Here is a 19661-nt window from a genome sequence, read left to right on the forward strand (position 1 = left end):
ACCAGGTTGCTCAGAGCCCCATCCAGCCTGGTCTTGGACACTTCCAGGGATGGGGCACCCATGCAGTTACTACAGTTCTTCACATAAACCTTATTTGAAGAAATAATCTCCTAATCAGGCCTAATTAATCAATTGGTTATGATTCCACATCTGAGCATGTTTTTTATTGGATTACTCTGGCTAACTCTTGTGGTTTCCAAAGATTATGATATCTGTGTGCCAGATAGACCAAGGAACTGTTGGATAATCTGCCTTGCACTTTGCAATAGTGATGTGCAAGAACTGAGGAAAAAGGACTTGTGGAGCCTGTAGCACAGGGACTATGTTTATTTTCTTTTTATGTAGGATGCCACATTAACTAGATGATTTAGAATTAATTTTAATCACTGGTTCATTTCTGCTGTTCCCTGCTTCTCTGATGTAAGCCAGTATTAATTAGGTAATACACATGGCAACTACCCTGGGGTACCAGGGAATAGGGTAGTAAACATCAAATGGTTTCTTAGGTGGTTGAATTTACACATCTTCATATAACTAGAAGTGATACAAAGAGAGTGTTAATGTAAAGATACAGGACAGACAAGAACGAAGCAAGTTGTGTAAAAGCCATCTTAACGAATCAGAAAGGTGAAGTGCATGTTGAGAAGTTTGAATTTAGTAAAGCAAAAAAAGGAAGTATAATGCTTCTCTGAAGCACCTGCCCTGACTAGCTCAGTAGTAAGCATTTGTGTGCATCTGAGGATGATTGTTCAGTCATTTTCCAGGAAATGCCAGAACACTTCACAAAACCAGTGAATATCATATTCCTTTTGGGTTGTATCCAGTTGGGCTTCTGGAAAGGGATCACTAGCTGTTTCTAGAACACACAGCATTAATTAGAAAGGGATTTTAAAAATAACTTCAGATACCATATAGGAAATTGGAGTGAATTTGTCATGCCAAGGTAACCATCACAGAATAAATTAATTACAACAAATCAATTCCTTTTTCCTTATGACTTTGACATTTTAACAGGTATTCATAGTACCACATTTCTGATTTGTCATGTTACTGAACCACAGTAAGCCCTTTGTGGCTTTGAAGTCAGCATGTTTGTTTATAAGCCATTAATAATAATCAAGAAGAATTGTTTCTAGGGAGGAATTATCATTATTTCAATGTAGCCTGCTATGGGAGGAAGCTACCAGAATTAAGTTTTAAATAACAGAAGTCAGATTAGCTGCTCTAGTAACCTACATTTAGGGATAGCATGTTCATTTGAAGTTAATTTGAGCTGGCAGTTGATCTCTTTTGTCTAGAATTAGTAAATAACATGCTATTTATTATCTCTCTCTCTTAGAAGGTGTTGTGTGAAGTGATGAATTACAGCTCTGAAAATCCGCAGCTGATCCTAGTTATGTGCCAGATATGTAATTTACCTTTCCTAGTGCTGTTTTAATACAGAAGACAGGACTAAGAGAGTTGAAAGCAAGTATTTTTATTTCCTTGTTGGAGGGCTTTGATTTCTGTGATACTAAGGCACTGTGCCTGGAAATTGATATTCTGAAGTCACACATTTATTGAAGATTACTTGCATCAAGTATTCATGAGCCCCAAAAGAGAAGTTAATAAGTAGAATTTGTTTTGCTGACTGGTTTAATATCTTTGTTGTAAATCATCAGGTATTCAAGTGAAAAAATAAATATTTAATTGTGTTCTCACTACCAAAGGATCAAAAAGGTTGTACAACTAAGTATACACTCTTAAATGTTTCTTTGTGTCATTCACCTTATGATGATGGAGGAAAATTCCATCATGTGAACTGGAACCCTGTTTTATTCCTTTGAACTCCACCTGGACTGAACACCCCAGGGAGGGCTGCTCTTTTGGTGGATTTATTTATTCATTCATTTATTCATGTGGTGGTGATCTTGGGCTGAGATTATTTTTTTTTTTTAGTCCTTTTTTAGTCTTTCTTGAGCACCTCCTGTGAGAGTACTTGTAATCAGAGGAATTATACTGTTTCAGAATGTTAAAAAATGAAAACCTAGACTTTTATCTAGCTCTCATCATCCCACAAAATATAGAAATAGATGTGTGGCTGCAATGAATCACATTTTGTGCCTTATTCAGTTCACATGGCTTAACAGCTGATCCATATAGAACAGCTACATAATCCTGCACTTGGTGACGGGCCACATGCCAAGAAAACAGTCCCAGTACAGTCAGAGAACCATCTCCTCTGGGAAGTCCTATGGCCTGTTAAATGAATTGTTTGAAACTATTAATATATTGATTTACTTTAATTTCTAGACTGTTTGAACTTGCATTCTGTGAAAGGAGCATCAGTATTCTTACTCTAGCTTACCCTGTTTCAGCAGGGGTTTGGATCTCAAGAGGTCCTTTCCAACCTAAACAGTTCTGTATGTTTGGGAAAGGGAAATGAGGATTTGTTTTGAAAGTGTATGCTAGAAAGCCCTCAAAACCCTAGAAGCAAATGAGTGATTACCTTAATTGTTCAAGTAAGATGAAATGTAATGCTTTTGCTTTTCAAAAAGCTTAAAGAGAGCAAGGACCTTTGGGGCCTGAAGTGACAAGACATATTTAGTGAATATTTACATTGCACAGTTCAAAACTTCTGGAGGAAGTTATTAACTTAGGCTGGAAGTGAAAAACCAAACCCCACAGAAACCCAAACCCAGTCAAAACCCTGCAAACCGAAGCCCTTTGAGTTGTACAATCTGATGGGATTTCTCAGTTTCTGTGTATATATTTACAGTACATCAGATATGGAAATCTCGTTCTAAGTAGAGGCTATCAGAATTTTTTGTCCTTTTTCTCTATCCAGAATTTTTGGCTATTGAGTGTATGCAAATCTGCAGGACACAATATACATTTGCATGGATGGATATGCATTTTTTGGATGGAAGTATGAGACCAGTAACTAGACATCACTACTGGATGATGAGAAGAGGTGAAGGCTCAGTGCAAATGGAAAATTTTCTGAGCAGTGCTTTCAACAGTTCCAGAGTATAACTATGTGAAATAATAGTGATGCTATTTGTGATCAAATTCAGGAAAAGCCTGTTAAATTTCCTGTCAGTGACTGGGCTCTTGTTTGCAACATTCAGAACTAACCTGCTCACAGAGATGAATATCATCACGAATTAAAGTGATGTGTCAAGAATCTGAGAGGACTTAATATTTAACAGCTTCTTATCAAAGCTCTGAGAACACAGAAGCCAGTGCCCACTGTTAACATAGGCAACAGTTTTTAGAGGATTTGAATTTGGTGTACATAATATTGGTTTTTTCCAAGGTTCACAATTTAACTGAATGTTTTAAATTCATAAAAATATTTCAGAAGCAACTACACTTACAGATTCAATATCTTCTGGGAACATTTTTTGCAGCTTCACAGAGGTGTGAATGTACGTACCGAAGCAGTTGGGTTGCTTTAGACTAATGAGTTACCACTTGTCATCTGTGACTGCTCTACTTCCAAAGCAGAGCATATTCAAAAGGTCTTTGATTTAATATTAGACATGATATGTGTGTGTGTGTGTGTTAAAAAAAAAGCCTAACCCAAAACCCCTCAAAACCAACAAATATATTTCAAATATATGTGTAAAAACTTGTGTCAACTTTCCTGTTTTTTCTTTTTTTTTTTTTTTTTTTTTTAAATTGGTTTCATTGTTCATTATGCAGAACTGCATTAATTTGGCTCTGAATAGAGCCATGTTGGTCAGTGAGGAAGACATTGGCTATTGGAGTCCTGTAACTCCAGCAGTCAGATTGACTGTTCTTGTTCATGCTGGGTGAGTTCAGAAGCTTAATTTATCTGTTAGCACAGTCACTCCTATGCCAGTAACATAACACCTATCCTTTATGTAATCCTCCCCTTGCTTCAGCCAGCGGATGAAAAGCCAAAAAGAACAACTTTTGGTGGAATTAGATGTACATTAAATCATGGGAAGGAAAAAGAAATATATTGAAAACAGTAGCACAGAATAAAATTTGTTTGGTGTGCAGGAAATATTGTTATGCAAAATAAAAAATATGAATTAAAAAGTGACGTGCTTTGTAGTTTGAATGAGAGAAACAGGTTAGTAGAAATCTGGGACAGACAATTGTGAGGTTTAAGCCTTTTGTGATGGAATTACAAAAGCAATCATAATTGGGCACTAAGACTTCCATATTAAAAAATGTACTATTTGGGGACCGTCTTTAAATTTGAACATAAGCAAAGTACTTCAAGCAGATCACCTAGTTTTGTTAACTGTGTCCTATTGCACATAGCCAGTGCCTGGAACATCTTACTTTCTGTGGGGTTTTTACAGCCTACAGTGTAACTTAAACAATAAAAAAATGCAGCAAGCAAATCTCGTTTTCCAAGAACACCGTTGTCATGCAGGAAATAATGGCCATGGCATTTGTTGCGTTAAGCCTGCGGCCTGTTCTGATACACTGCAGTAAGACGCTGAGCGAGGGGTCTCCAGACTCTCGGTGTTCTGCACAGAGGGTTCCCACCCCCCCCTTTCAAAGCCAGCGCCGTCTCCTTCAGCGCGGTGCAGGACAGCGAGCGGTGTCAGCTGACTCCAGTATTAGTTTCATGGTACAGGGGGAAATGAAGCATTTGTTTCCAAAAGTTTTCGCTCCTTCGGTATAATGGTGAGCATATTGTTGCTGTTTGGGGCATTTTTTTTTTTTTTTGACTCGATGTTATAATTAAGCTAAGGAAGTAAATCTGTATTTTTTAGAGTGTTTGCTACAGGTGTCTGTTTGATTAGACAGTTTGGGGAGCTGAGGAAAACCAAGGCCAGCTCCTCCTCTGTTGACCTTTTGGGGGGAGGAGGGGGAAGTCAGGAGTGATATAGGCATAAAGTGACAAATTATTACAACTGCATAGCTTCATCTATATTACTGTCCTGCTTGGCTCTTTCTGAATAATTTAATTTGTTTTGGTAAATTTCCTAATGTAGAAGATGCCTTCTAAAGTTTGATATTGCTAAGTCATCCTCAGTTAAGTATGTGGCATAAAGGTTTATATATAGCACTTCAGTGCAGCAATGCAGTTAGGAATAGAAAATTGCTTTCTTTCTCACTTGGCTGCAAATAATTAAAGTTCAGAAGTTAGCATATAAGTAATTGCTTCAGTATATGATTTTTCGAGTGTGTATATCTTACAGTGAATTAAACAAGCTAGTTTCACTGTATGAATTAGCATTCTTTTTTCCATGATATTTTCTTGTGCCTTAGCAACATATACTCATATTTCTCAGCAATTTCTGACCGGTAATTATGAGGGAGTAGAAACTGTTAGATCTTGGAAAAATGAAATCTTTATACCACCATGGTGACAGCAAATCAAACTCTTTTTTATGCATTTCTGTAACTCAGTATTTGATCGGTGTCACTTTTGGAGAGAATACATGTTCCATAATTATATGCACAGAAGATCATGTTAAATCCAGAAGGTGAGATGATTTTCTAGGGGGTTTGTATAAGTTTCTCCAAGTATGACTGGAACTGGAGTTCCAGTGATGATGGAGTTGATACTGAGGAAACTGTGCATAGGATACAAGAAGCTGCGTGGTTCTTCCTCATTATCAGTCATGGCTCTTTGGTGGCGTGCAGGGGATCTCTTGTATCCTCCTTACAGTTTTGGATTGTTGTGTTTAGCTGTGATTCCAGCTCTGTTTGCACTTATGGAAAGTGGGAAGTGCAATCTCCAAGCATGAGTCCCAAGCACAGAATTAATGAGAACATGCATATCTACACTGATGCCTTAGGCATCAACACAGTACCCATCTTACCTAGTTTTCCTTCCAATAAGAATGGCCATTTCAGGCTGGAGGTTTGTGTTTAGTATTTCACTAATTGAAATTCAACTTTTATTCCATTGGAATAGCATGGGGTTTTCCCAGATAGGTAATAAATACATTTTGTGTGTGTGCTTATTTTCAGTATCTCAGTGTTTATGCAGAGGAACAGAGGAGGAGAATAGAGGCTTATAGGGAAGACGAAAAAGGTGCTTATTTTTCCCTCTGCTGTCCTGAGCTAATAACACAGTGTTTAAAAAGAAAAAATACATGGGCACTGTAAACCAGCAAAACTGTGGGATGAGTTTTGCATGAAGATACAGTGAAAGCGTTTCCTCTCCCTCTCTACCACCCAGGCGTGCATTCTTCCTACTGTTCTCCTTCCTACTGTTCTCCAGGCAGAAAATCATGTCTGATTTTTCTGTATCCTTTTAACAGTCCCTTTCCCACAGATATAAATCGTGCAGCCTAAAGGATCACACTTAGCTTTTAGAAATGCGTCTTAGTGATCAGTGGGTGCTTGAACTTTTCCCCTGAGACTTCTGGCTAAATCCTCAGTGACACAGAGCAGTAAATGTGACAGCGCAGTGTTTGCAAAACCTTGGATATCCAATAGTGCAACAATGTGACTTGTAGTTTGAAACCCCTGTGAGAACATATCTCTGTGTTTCGCGGAATCATTTTGACCTCTAATTCACATATTTATAGGAATGGGTTTATACATACTAATAATTTCTGTTGATTTTAATGTGTAGTTACCATGCAAACAGAAAAATGAGTGTCTGCTAAGATATGTTTATTGTGTTGATATGTTTCTATAAAATGAATATTCTTCTTAGTAAGTTGCATTTTCTTTTTTCTTTTTTTCTCCCCTGTGGTTTTGTTGTGCAGAGCTCTGGCATTGAAACGTTAGTGGAGGAGCTTTGCTCCAAACTGAAAGACCTTCAGAGTAAGCAAGGTGAGGAAAAAAACGTTTAACCTTCTGAGGTCGTGTGTTGTATTTATCAACTGTGCAACATTCTGAGACTTGGGAGTGGGGAACCAGGCTATTTCAGTAGCTTTTAGTACAGGCCATGCAATTTTAAAATGCATTTGAATACTGTACTAGTATGCTTTATTTACCTCAGAAATAGCCAGTCAGAAATGCAGTTTTCCTCATGGAAAACTGTAGCTGTTTGTATCCACTATGCCTGCTTTTTCAATAAATAATCCAAATTCAGCATCCCCCTCCCTGCCAAAAGTACCAAAAATAAAGTAGGCTTGATTCTGTTCCTTTTGTGTATTGGTACTTGCAAGGAGTAGATTTGCCTCAAAGTAGTTATGTACTAACTGTTCTTGTGAAAAGCATCCAAGTATCCCTCACAGAGAGGTGTACTTAAAATTCCCAGGCTTTAGGGGAATGATCATGGGGACTTTATGTTGTCAGCCTTAGGGTAGAGAGCATCATGTCAAGTTGTGGTGTCTCCAGTGAAAGTTCATTGCACATAAGTGTTCAGACACACAGCAGCAGCCTTGGACACTTGGAGTAAAATTATTGTGCTTATCATGGACTATAAATAGCTGCAAATAAGGGATGAACGTTTACCTGCTTAAAGCGTGATTTTAGCTGTTTCCATTCCCTTTTTCTCTTTTTGAACTCAGCTCTTAGTATTTCATAGTGCTGTGATGTGACAGTTTCTTCCTGAAGCAAGGTGATGTTGAGCATTTACTTTGAAAAAAAAATACCATGTCTCACAGCATTTTTAAAAATTATTTTAAAGGTTTTAATATAAAGAACTAGAAATCTTGAGAATCACTTCTCACACGGGAAATATGACTTTACATCCACTCAAAGCACAGGAACTAGTGCAGGAATATTTCCTTTTAGTGAAAAATGTGAGAAGTTAGATGTGACCAATCACAAAAATATTAAGTCAGTTGAATTTTTAAAATATTTGTTGTGTCTTGTAGCAGTGCAGAAATGAGGTAGGGATTCGGATGGGAAACAACTAAAAACTCAATAGGAAGTCTCGGAGGGGAGGGGGCATTGCTAGCTCATGAGGTTGCATGTAGCTGCTGGCCAGTTTTGTTAGGTCAAGTTTGCAGGACTTAACAGAACAACTGTGGAAAATTTGAATCTTGGATGGTAACTTGTAATTTCTTTATGTTATTTACAGTGCTTTATGGAAATTTTACTACTGTTACAGGTATACATCCTGATGCTTTTTCTTAAATGCTGTTATAAAATACACTGGGTTTTTGAATTTTTCTGTTAAGCATTTGGAATTTTCTTCCAAAACAGAGGAGAAGATTCACAAAAAGTTAGAAGGCTCTTTGACTCCTGAGACTGATTTATCTCCCACAGCAAAGGATCAAGTAGAAATGTATGCATTTTTTTTTCTTATTATTATCTAAAATGCTTTTCTCTCTTCTCCTTTTACACCCATATTTTAACACAGTAAAATTAACTTTGTGGGGAATCTGGTTTTGTGGATATTAAGAAATACATTTTTTCCTGCCATCTACTTTTGTTAATCTTAAAAATTTAAATATAAGCACTTGGTACCATGGGCTAGTTTAATTTCTGTCATAGTCCTGACTACTTTCATTTGACTATATGCAGAATTCAAACCATACTGTGTTTTAGTTTCCTTAAGACTAAGTCAGTCAGCTAAATTAAAAGCCTTTAAAACAGCATTAATTGACATGTTAGACTTGCAGGGAGAGAATCAGTTTCCTGGATTCAGAACTCCCTGTCTTGCGTAGCAGAAATGGCAAACCAACCCTTTCACAACCTTTAAGCTCTTGATAACCAAAGTGATCTCCTGGTTACCCGAAGTGATCTCCTGGTTACCAAGTCCAGTGTTCCTGAAGTACCCAGGAGTTCTGTCATTGGCCTCTCTTGGAGATACAACTGCTTCTGTATCTCTTAATAATAACCTTTGGTAGCAACAATCTAGTAGAATTGTTACTAAGTGGATGATACTTTTTCAGGGAACTGATTGTGCTAATGTGCACATAACTGACTTATAAAAATTTTTAATAGATTTTCATAAAATATATGTGATTCGCTGTAAATCTCTCTGCTGTCAAACATGTACTACTTTAAACATTGAAGAAAACCATATTTTAATCTTGTCCCTGTCGCATAAAGCTGTTAAGCATCTCAAACTACTCAAGAACTAATCTTGTTTTTTTTAGTAGCTTTTTCTTAATAACTGGATGATCAAACTATGTAGAACTTAACAGGTAGTGACTCATTTCATAAAGGAGAATTTTAAAAACTGGAATTCAGGACTCAACTAACTGAAATTCATGACTTTTTCATTTATGATCTGTATCAAACCTGTTTAAGAAGACTGTAGTGAATTGCTACATTATCTAATAAACCTAGAGAGAGGGTTTCACTGTTGTAAGCATCCACAATTTCTCTATACAGTGACGTTTAGTAGTCTGAAAAGAGAAAGCATCTATTAATATAAGCACTTATAAAGCTTATCTTAATTTCCCCTTAGATATCATTCAGATAGTGCAATGAGTGGCATGTGCATATATAGAGCAAACTAGATTTTTTGGCAATTAGATTGTTGGTGTTCTGGTGTGTTTTTAGTAATACTTTCTAATCTTAATGCCCATCTGAAGCTCTGTGATCCAAATGTCCCTTTTGTTTTGCTTTTAGGTACTATGAAGCATTTCCTCCTCTTTCTGAAAAGCCAGTTTGCCTGCAGGAAATTATGACTGTATGGAATAAATCCAAAGTATGCTCTTACTCTAGCTCCTCATCTTCATCCACTGTTCCACCAACTAGCACGGATACATCTTCTCCAAAGGACTGCCACAGCGAAAGTGAAGCAACTAAAGACAGAAGTAATAAAGTATCTGCCACTGTACAGGAAAGAACGCAGCAGAAGAAAAGTAAAAACGAGAAAGAAAACAAATTCAGTAGCAACACTGTCGAAGAGAAGCCTGTTCTGTACAAAAAGCAAGTCCGACATAAGTCTGAGGGAAAGATGCGTCCCCGCTCCTGGTCGTCTGGATCCAGTGAGGCTGGCTCAAGTTCTAGTGGTAATCAAGGTGAATACAAGGCATCAATGAAATGTATCAAAGTAAGACACAAAACAAGAGAGGTTCGGAACAAAAAGGGGCGCAATGGGCAGAGCAGGCTGTCAGTGAAAGCTGGTGAAAAGGCTGACAGAAAAGTCCACAGCGGAAGCAGCAGCAGCAGCAGCAGCAGCGGGTCCATCAAACAACTGTGCAAAAGAGGTAAAAGGCCATTAAAAGAAATAGGAAGAAAAGAAGCTGGCGGTAGCGATGGGAAAGATTTGTATTTAGACAGCAGAAATGAGAAGGAATATAAAGAAGAGCCCTTGTGGTATACTGAGCCGATCACCGAGTACTTGGTTCCTCTCAGCAGGAAGAGCAAGCTGGAGACTACGTACCGCAACAGAGAAGATATACGTGGTGTGACATCAGAGGCTGTGGAAGAGTTGTCTGAATCAGTGCATGGTCTTTGTATTAGCAACAATAATATTCATAAAACATACCTCGCAGCAGGTACTTTCATCGATGGTCACTTTGTAGAAATGCCTGCAGTTCTAAATGAGGATATTGACCTCGCTGGGACCTCAATATGTTCTCAACCAGAGGACGACAAATATTTAGATGATGTTCATCTGTCAGAACTAACGCACTTCTATGAAGTGGATATTGATCAATCCATGTTGGATCCTGGTGCCTCAGATACGATGCAAGGGGAGAGTCGGATTTTAAATATGATTCGACAGAAGAGTAAAGAAAAAACTGATTTTGAGGCAGAATGTTGCATAGTGTTAGATGGAATGGAGTTGCAAGGGGAAAGTGCAATATGGACTGATTCGACCAGCTCTGTTGGTGCTGAAGGGTGGTTCTTGCAAGACCTTAGTAATTTAGCTCAATTTTGGGAGTGCTGTTCATCTTCTAGTTCTGGTGATGCAGATGGGGAAAGTTTTGGAGGAGATTCTCCGATCAGATTCTCCCCCATCCTAGACAGCACAATGCTTAATTCACACATGCTTGCTGGCAATCAAGAGCTCTTTTCAGATATTAATGAAGGGTCTGGTATAAACTCTTGTTTTTCAGTGTTTGAAGTGCAATGCAGTAACTCTGTTTTACCATTTTCTTTTGAAACACTCAACTTGGGAAATGAAAATGCAGATTCTAGTAGCACTGCTAATATTCTTGGGAAAACACAGTCTAGATTGCTAATATGGACCAAAAATAGTGCCTTTGATGAAAATGAACACTGTTCCAATCTTTCAACAAGAACCTGTAGTCCATGGTCACACTCAGAAGAAACACGTTCAGACAATGAGACTTTAAATATTCCGTATGAAGAATCCACACAATTTAATGCTGAAGATATGAATTATGTAGTTCCTAATGTATCTTCGAATTATGTAGATGAAGAAATTCTAGATTTTTTGCCAGAAGAAACCTGCCAGCAACAAGCTAGAACTTTAGGAGAAATGCCCACTTTGATTTTCAAAAAGAAATCTAAGCTAGAATCTGTCTGTGGTATTCAGCTAGAACAAAAAGCAGAAAGTAAAGACTATGAAACTACACAAGGGTGTAGTGAAAACAGTCCACATGGAGATGGCTACAGCTCAGGGGTTATTAAAGATATTTGGACAAATATGACAGACAGAAATTCTGCAGCAATGGTAGAAATAGAAGGAATAGAAGATGAATTGTTTTCAACTGATGTAAATAACTATTGCTGCTGTTTGGATACAGAAGCAAAAGTTGAAACCCTCCAGGAACCCAATAAAGCAGTGCAGAGATCAGAGTATCACCTTTGGGAAGGTCAAAAGGAGAATGTAGAGAAGAGAGCCTTTGTCTCAAATGATTTATCAAAAGTAGATGGTGGTGACTATACCACACCATCGAAACCTTGGGATGTTAACCAGGATAAAGAAAACTCATTTATACTTGGTGGCGTGTATGGGGAGCTCAAAACTTTTAACAGTGATGGAGAATGGGCAGTGGTGCCACCCAGTCACTCAAAGGGGAGCTTATTGCAATGTGCAGCCTCCGATGTGGTGACGATTGCTGGTACAGATGTGTTCATGACTCCAGGTAATAGCTTTGCCCCCGGCCATAGGCAGTTGTGGAGGCCGTTTGTATCGTTTGAACAGAACGAGCAATCAAAGAGTGGAGATAACGGATTAAATAAGGGTTTTTCTTTTATCTTCCATGAAGACTTACTGGGAGCTTGTGGTAACTTTCAAGTCGAAGAACCAGGGCTTGAATACTCATTCTCTTCCTTTGACCTGAACAATCCATTTTCGCAAGTTCTTCATGTAGAGTGTTCGTTTGAGCCAGAAGGAATTGCATCTTTCAGCCCTAGTTTTAAACCTAAGTCAATTCTGTGCTCTGATTCAGACAGTGAGGTTTTACACCCCAGGATATGTGGTGTCGATCGAACGCAGTACAGGGCTATACGGATTTCTCCGAGGACTCACTTTCGCCCAATTTCTGCATCTGAACTTTCTCCAGGTGGTGGAAGCGAGTCAGAATTTGAGTCAGAAAAAGATGAGGGAGGTATTGCCGTCCCTCCTCAAGTAGATGTATTTGAGGATCCGCAAGCAGATCTCAAACCTCTGGAAGAAGATGCAGAAAAAGAAGGGCATTACTATGGAAAATCAGAGCTCGAATCTGGAAAATTCCTTCCCAGATTAAAAAAGTCTGGAATGGAGAAGAGTGCGCAAACATCATTGGATTCCCAAGAAGAGTCGGCCGGGATGTTGCCAGTAGGAGAACAAGATCCCTGTTTAGAATGCAGTATGAAGGAATCTCTAGAAGGGAGAGTGGTGGAGAGCTCTAAAGTAAACTGCAGAATAGTGGAGCCACGTGAGGAGACTGGCAGGTTTTGCAGTTGTAAAGCAGGGTGTCATTTCCCCACGTACGAGGATAATCCTGTTTCTTCAGGAGAGCATGAAGAGGTATGTGGATATATAAAATTACAGAATTTGCAGCTGGCAGCTGGTAACCAGCAGTTTCTCATGTGACAGTTCAATTTAAATGTTTGTGATTGTATACATCTCTAGAAAATGCAGTATTGTAGAAACACTGGAGGTTCCATCTGAACATAAGAATAAACTTTCCTATTGTAAGGGTGACTGAGTGCTGGCACAGGTTGCCCAGGAAGGTTGTAGAGTCTCCATCCTTGGGAGATTTCAGATGACATCTGGACAAGGTCCTGGGCAGCCTGTTCTACATGGCCCAGCCTGAGCAGGGGGAGTTGGACATGATGACCTCCAGAGTGCCCTGTAAACCTCAGTCATTCAGTGATTCTGTGAAAAATTAGCCATCTTCAGGCATTTTGGTGTCATCTTGCATACCTTTAGAAATATATGCATGTGTACACTCATGTGACTTTTAAATCTGTTTACCTTAGGTTTTTAGGTTATCTGATTTACATATAAAATGTTAAAATGTGCATAAGGTTTGAGTCATTAAATACTACTGATTTTGATTCAAACATGTTTTAAAATTCTGAAGGGAAAGATCTGAAGCCAGTCTTTTCAATGAAGTTACTTCGAAGTGGAAGAATTTGGGGTTGAATTGCTGGTTGTAAACTTGAGCAAAGACTTTTAGAAAGAACATATTATCTGGAAATTACAACATCCTCTTGTCAGCATAGACACAAAAAGAAATAAAACATAAATTCAAAATATCCATCACTGCTACAGTACTGTAAGGAAGCCTCAGTATAACTATGGGTTAAGCTCAGAGTTTTCTTTCAGGTAATCATAGCCATAAGTTAAGTAATAATCAAGAGCAAAAATTCTTCCCAGCCAAAAATATCCCAAGTTTTCCTTTCGGTGAGCTCCCTCTGCTCTTGAGAAGAAATATTTAACTATCTATATAATTAGTTGTGTGGCCAGCCCAGAGATGCTGTCTGGACAAGCATAAGTTGCATCTTACATTTTCTTTTCCTTACATCTTATATTTTCTTTTCCTCTTCAGCCTCCTCTTCACACATTCAGCACTTGTCTTATTTACATTAGGAGGGAATTTTTTTTCATTTTCAACTGAAGAGTTGCACTCAGCTTATGTTGTGCAGTTTTACACTCCTCAATTATAAGTTTGAAACACTAACTCATATGAGAAAGCTAACCTTCCTCTTGCTAAAACTAAAGTTCACCTTTTTGTTGAACAACATCAGACTTCCTTATTTTCCTTCTTTCTTATTTGTTTCTGCTCTCATCCTCCTTTAAGTTAATTGCTTCTCTTCCCGGTGTCAGTAAGTTGATGTCAGCTGCTTGCACAAGGGAATCAAATTTGTAACTTTTCCAGACCTTTTCTAGACATCTTGGTTCCTGCTGCTCTGCTAAGTTGACAGAGATGAAGTGTCTTCAGAAATCTCTACTGTCTCCGGGAAGTTTCTGTGTTTGTGCCAGGCCTTGCAGAAAGAGTCACCGAAAAAATTAATAAACTCAGACTGTAGGTCAGAACAGATTCTGGAATTGCCTTCTACTAGGAGTAAGTGAAATCTGACTTCATCAAGCATAGGGCATAAGGAGTGAACAAATGGTGTAATACAGTTACTTGTGACAGCAACAGCCTACACTTCCTTCCAGCCCTTTCCAGATCTCCTTTCTGGGTGTGCAGTGCTCCATGAGAATGTTTATTCTCACTTTCACTTCAACCACTTTTTCATTCTAGAAGGTAGTTGGTGGCTGGTATAAGTTAGCAGTGGTTCAGTAGTTTATGGTGGCTCTGAGTCTTTGGTAGTGAAGATTGCTCAAAAAGCTCTGGTAGTTTATTTTTTTTAAGTTTCTTAGTGCAAGAGGAAAACTGCTTCCCTTGCTCAGGTCTCATGATCCTGTGGGTGTTTTCATAGCTACAGACTGATAAACCACTGAGAAGTACACAGGGCCAACAACCCCCTGAGCAATCTAGACTCCAGTTTGGTTTGCAATTAAGCTCTTCCTGGGGGCCTTGAGGAGCCTGATTAGACACTAAAAAGACACAGCCTGGCTTAGCTCACCTGGCTGTATCTACCACATCTCGAGGGGTGTGTGCACACTCTGGGCTGTTCTAAGCACCAGTGGTTTGAGTCTGAAAATAATTGACTTTTTGGCTCAAGAACATTTATCTACATTTCTTGTTGTACTTAAGTGTCTATAAAAGGTGTGTGTGAACTTTTTTTCTTTTTCAGAGTGGTATCATTTATTTTCATGAGCATTAAACAAAATCAATAGGAAATGCCTAGAATTAGGACAGTCTAGGAGAAACATTTTTGTGGACACCCCACACGTACATGCATGGGAGAGAAAACTCGAGCAGAAGCTGTGGTGTTGACTGATTAGTATAGATCAGTATTTGTAAAGCTTTTTTTTAAATGAAACTTCTGTGTTTCTATGCTTGACTTATGACAGAAATTAAAGTTATTGTTTAACTCACTGTCATTTAACATGAAGTTTGAGTTATGTTGTGAGGTACCTGCAATATTTTTGCATAAATAATGGATGTGAAAATACTAATATAGACCACAGTGTAATAGTAACAGGTTGTGTTTTGCATCTCTTATACATGAGTTATATATATGCTGTGCAAACACACATCTCTGAATACCTCCTATTTATAAGATTGCAGGGAAATCTGGTTCAGTTTCCTCCCTCTTACCTTCTGTATTAGAGCACTTTTAGAATCACAGTTTATTTTGCAGCAGGAATTTGTTAATAGCTCCTGCAGAAGTTCTTCAAACATGAATGATAATTATAAACCTAGCCTCAAGATTAAAAAAAAAAAAAAATCAAACCCAACCAAACAACAAAACCAAACCAACAAAACAACACCAAAAAAAAATCCAAACCAGGCTACCCCTGCAAAAAACCACCAGCTCACGCCACCCAAACAACTACATAAAACCTCACAAACACACCTCCTCCCCTCCCAAAGGACAGTCCTTTATCCCCAGTAAATGCTCTGACCATTTAGCAGTGGAATCATGGGTAAGTACCCAGTCTGGATGAGTTACTGGTCTCTGAATATATACCATGAATATACCAACACTGAATCTCTTGTCGACAGATGTTAAATGAGCCCCAGCCTGGTAGCTGTGCTCTTAGAATGCCCAGCTGATGAGTCCTTGTGTTAAGTAAAGGGACCTGTGGGTTTGACTGGGATTGGTACCACGCTTCTGAGGTCTGAACATGTCTAAGACAATGGTTTTGGGATGAGGGAATTCTACTTGCAAAAACCGTTTAAGTGTTTGTGGATCTCGTGACTGACTTGGCCACGAGGTTTGGGGAGGGGACTGTTGACTGGAGCCATGTGAGTGTGCAACCCCCCTCTAGGAAGGGCTGTGAAGAGAGGAAGGACAGAGGGGTGTCTTACAAACACGGGTTCTGAGGTCAGCAGTGCAGGAGATAAGCTGCCATAAATCCAGGTAGCGATAAGAGGGAGACAAAATTCAGAGCAGTCTGCTGTGTGCCTTAAAATCAGGAGAATCAAGTGGAAAAAGAGCACGTAGAGTCAACCACTTACAAGGCAAAGGACTTGTAAGAGAGACTAATCTGGGGCTGGGCTACCTGAGAAAGGACTGGTCCAGACAGTTCTTGGTGAAAGCTGATTGTGGCAGATGATGGACACACCTGCAGAGACTCTAAGCTCTAACATTGTAAATAAGAAAACATTAATTTGCTGAGGTATTGAAGGGTAGTACTAGTTTATATGAGAGGACTTGAAAAAATATAAGAGTTCACAACAACAGTATAAAAATCACAAGAAAAAAAGCCAAAGTTTAAAGAAAACCAATAAAATAAAGATATGGTACACTTGGAAGTCCCAGAAGTGAATCAGAAACAGTAAAATGACTGAAAGATATTTGAGAGACAGAACTAACAGAGTTGAAAAGCTGCGAAAAGATAATGTTCAAGGTATTGCTTAGTGCATTTATTATCATTGTTAACGAAAAGACAAGTAAAGGAGTGGTACAGATGAACTGTTACAGACCACCTGTTTCAGCTAGTCATAGCAATATTCAGCTGAATGTCATGAGGAACAGCAAGTAATTTGAGAAAAGCCTAGTAGAATTCTTGTTTGAGAACACATGGATGATAGAAAATATATAAAAAGCAAATATTTTTTTTAAAGGAGGAAAATGGAACTTGGGGTTTACCAAGGACTCTCTTAAATTCCCCAGAGAAATACTTTAAGCTGTAAGTGGCCCAAATGCATGAGAAACTGAGAAAGTTTTTAAGTATTGGTTTAGCAAAAAGATTGCACTCTCAAAAATAAGTCAGTGGTTTACTGGAGGACAAGAAAATTGATTGTTTTTCCTGGTGTGGGGCATGTTTAGGAAAATCCCTGATAATAATAAACTGGGAAAGTTGGCAGTTACACTGGAAGACAGGATTAGAATCCAAAGGTTGGAGCAGTGGTTTAAAACATAAAATGGCAAACCTGCAGGGACAACTAAAATTTTTAAAGAAAATAGTAATCCTCTTCACAAACACAGTGTGAGGAGTGACAGGGGAGGAAATTATATGAAATAAAAAAAACATCTTCAAGTAGATCATAGCTGAGTGTAATTCAGCAATGACACACTGCAAAAGCAACATGGAGATACAGAAACAGGAATGCCCTCCTGTAAGAGGGGAGGGAATTGCTTTGCTGGAGTTCTGGGCTGAGCTCCGATTCCGTGTGTCAAGAAAGATGTCCTGAGGAGAGCAACACACAGATCACCACTTACGAAAACAGAGTGAAGGAACTGGGGGTGTTTTAGCTCGAGTAAGAGACTGGAAGCAGAGGCAGGAGTTTTGCAGAAGCCCCGGTCATAGAGGAGAGGAGGGAAAAGCTGTGTTGTTTTGTAGGCTCTGGTAAACACAGAGGAAGGGGATGTGATGACCTTAAGTCACAGTAAGGGAAACTGAAGAATAAGAACTCTAACCAGACAATGAGCATTACTGTAAGGGTCAATTATTTTTAGGGAAGCAGTGGAAATTCTGCCTTGAAGAGACTGAGTAGAGAAATAGTGCATTGTAGTTGACTCCAGCTTTCTGCAAGAGTAGAGACTAGATTATCTCATTGGGTCCCTTGCCCATATATTTTCAGTGAAATTCAGCAATTAGGTTACTGCCAAATAGGTTTTAAGAACATAAAATCCAGACTCAGGTCCCCTTGTTTATTTGTGACCAGCTACTTGAGCCAAGTGTATCTTCACTGGGTGGCTGAACTAAAATTAGCCTCTGATCTTTTGGAGTGGGACTCAATGAGTTCATTGCTGCTTTGACTTCTAAAGCACTCATGTGTTTCTTGTATTCTTCCTGATAGTAAGAGATTGCAGAGCAGGTTCAAAGAAATCTGTACTTTCAGATTAATGTGACTTTCTGTGTGCTTGGTTATGGAACTGTCAGTTGTAACTCTTCTGACAATACTCGTTCAGACCACACTGAGCCTTTAGTGCTTATTGTGTCCACATTCTGCAAGCCTCCTGTCACAGCCGTGACCCGTGTCAGCATGCATCCTGAAGGGGGACAGGTATCAGTGATGACGTTTCTAAATTAGTATCTAAAGCCCAAATAGCCTATCCTGAAAGACATACCAATTTAGTAAAAAATAATAGCTATTTACATGGGTAGATGTAAAATTTAATTAAACTTTTCTGTAATATAATGAAGTGCCCTTTTTTCCAAGACCTTCAGCAGATGGTCTTTACAGCTCTAGATCCCAGCTCTGAGAAGATGCTTTGCGTAAATTTAATTGAAGAACAAAGTTCTGATCAGTGTAACTTTTCTGACTGGCAAATGACTAAGCTGCTGTATGAACTTGCTGTGGACTTTTGCCTGTAACTGTAGGGGAAAACTTCTGATGGAATTACTCCTGCTTCCTACAAAATTGTTAGTTAAGGAATAGTAAAAAAAATACTAATATTTCTCCCTATGCAGATTGTTGATGAAATAAGATTTAAGTTGTTAAGCACAACCTGTAGGAGTTCTTGGTGGAGAAAAAAACATGTTACATATTCATAAATGCTCTCTCAGAAATTTGTGAGGTTGCAAAATAAAACTATTATGTTCTGCCAAGAAAAAAAAAAAATTCCTAATAAATTACTTGTATGAGCAATCAAGCTCTTATCCAAGGAGAAATATTTATTTATATATATATATATGACAAAATATAAATAAAATAAGGGGTTTTTTTGTATTTTTTATCAAATACATCTGTATTCATAAGGAGAGAGGGGAGAAACCTTATCTTCCTGCCCCCCTCCAAATTTCTCCTACCTTTTTTCCATAGCTTTTCCATCTGTGCATTTAGCATTCAGGTAACCAAACCTCATACAGGGCAGTACCACCTTTATTATTTATGGCTGGGACTTTTCCCATGAGCAACTGCTTTCATACTCTTAGATCTGGTCTTTCCCAACTTTAGTCGTCATGATTTCCTCACCTGCCCAAATGCCCCTGTCAAAGATATTCCTAAAAGTTGTCTTAGTGTCCTGTCATACAGAAACTTCAGTAACATCCCAGCTCTGTCAGCAAACCCACAGTTCCACTGAAATGTGCTGTTTATCAGGCTGCTGCTGATCCCAGTTAAACACAGTGGTGTTGAATACATCCCTGGCTGCACTTTACGCAAACAAAATGAGTTCGTTCCGGCCAGCCCAGCTCCCAGGCTGAGGTGTGTTCACCACAGGGCTTGTCCTTGTGCCCAGATCAATATGCTGTGATATCCTGCTGCATTCTTGCAGTGCTGCTTCATCAGTCTCATGTTGCTGTCCAGAGCAGTCTTGCCAAGAAAGCAGCAATACAGCAAAAGTGTGTAGAACAGGGATTTTCCCGGGCTGCTTTATTTCAACTGTGCGTGAATGGAGGAAGTGAGGAAAAATAT

The 19661-nt window shown here is 38.8% G+C and overlaps 1 protein-coding gene across 2 annotated transcripts in view; it reads left to right on the plus strand.

Annotated features, from left to right (window-relative positions):
• The window catches only part of KIAA0232 (KIAA0232 ortholog), a 66103-nt gene that overhangs the window by 37699 nt on the left and 8743 nt on the right, over positions 1-19661 (plus strand). Inside the window, exons 1-4 of one of the 2 annotated variants that reach the window (XM_027899751.1) lie at positions 4577-4650; positions 6693-6759; positions 8083-8164; positions 9460-12760. In XM_027899751.1, coding sequence (XP_027755552.1) covers positions 4648-4650; positions 6693-6759; positions 8083-8164; positions 9460-12760 — 3453 coding nt within the window. In that variant the 5' untranslated portion in view covers positions 4577-4647. Of the gene's footprint in view, positions 1-4576; positions 4651-6692; positions 6760-8082; positions 8165-9459; positions 12761-19661 lie in introns of those variants that run through there. The other variant, XM_027899750.1, reaches the window with a different exon arrangement.

Source organism: Empidonax traillii, unplaced genomic scaffold (assembly GCF_003031625.1).
Source record: "Empidonax traillii isolate 1590-97213 ecotype Southwest subspecies unplaced genomic scaffold, ASM303162v1 scaffold687:size894609, whole genome shotgun sequence".
Taxonomy (NCBI): domain Eukaryota; kingdom Metazoa; phylum Chordata; class Aves; order Passeriformes; family Tyrannidae; genus Empidonax; species Empidonax traillii.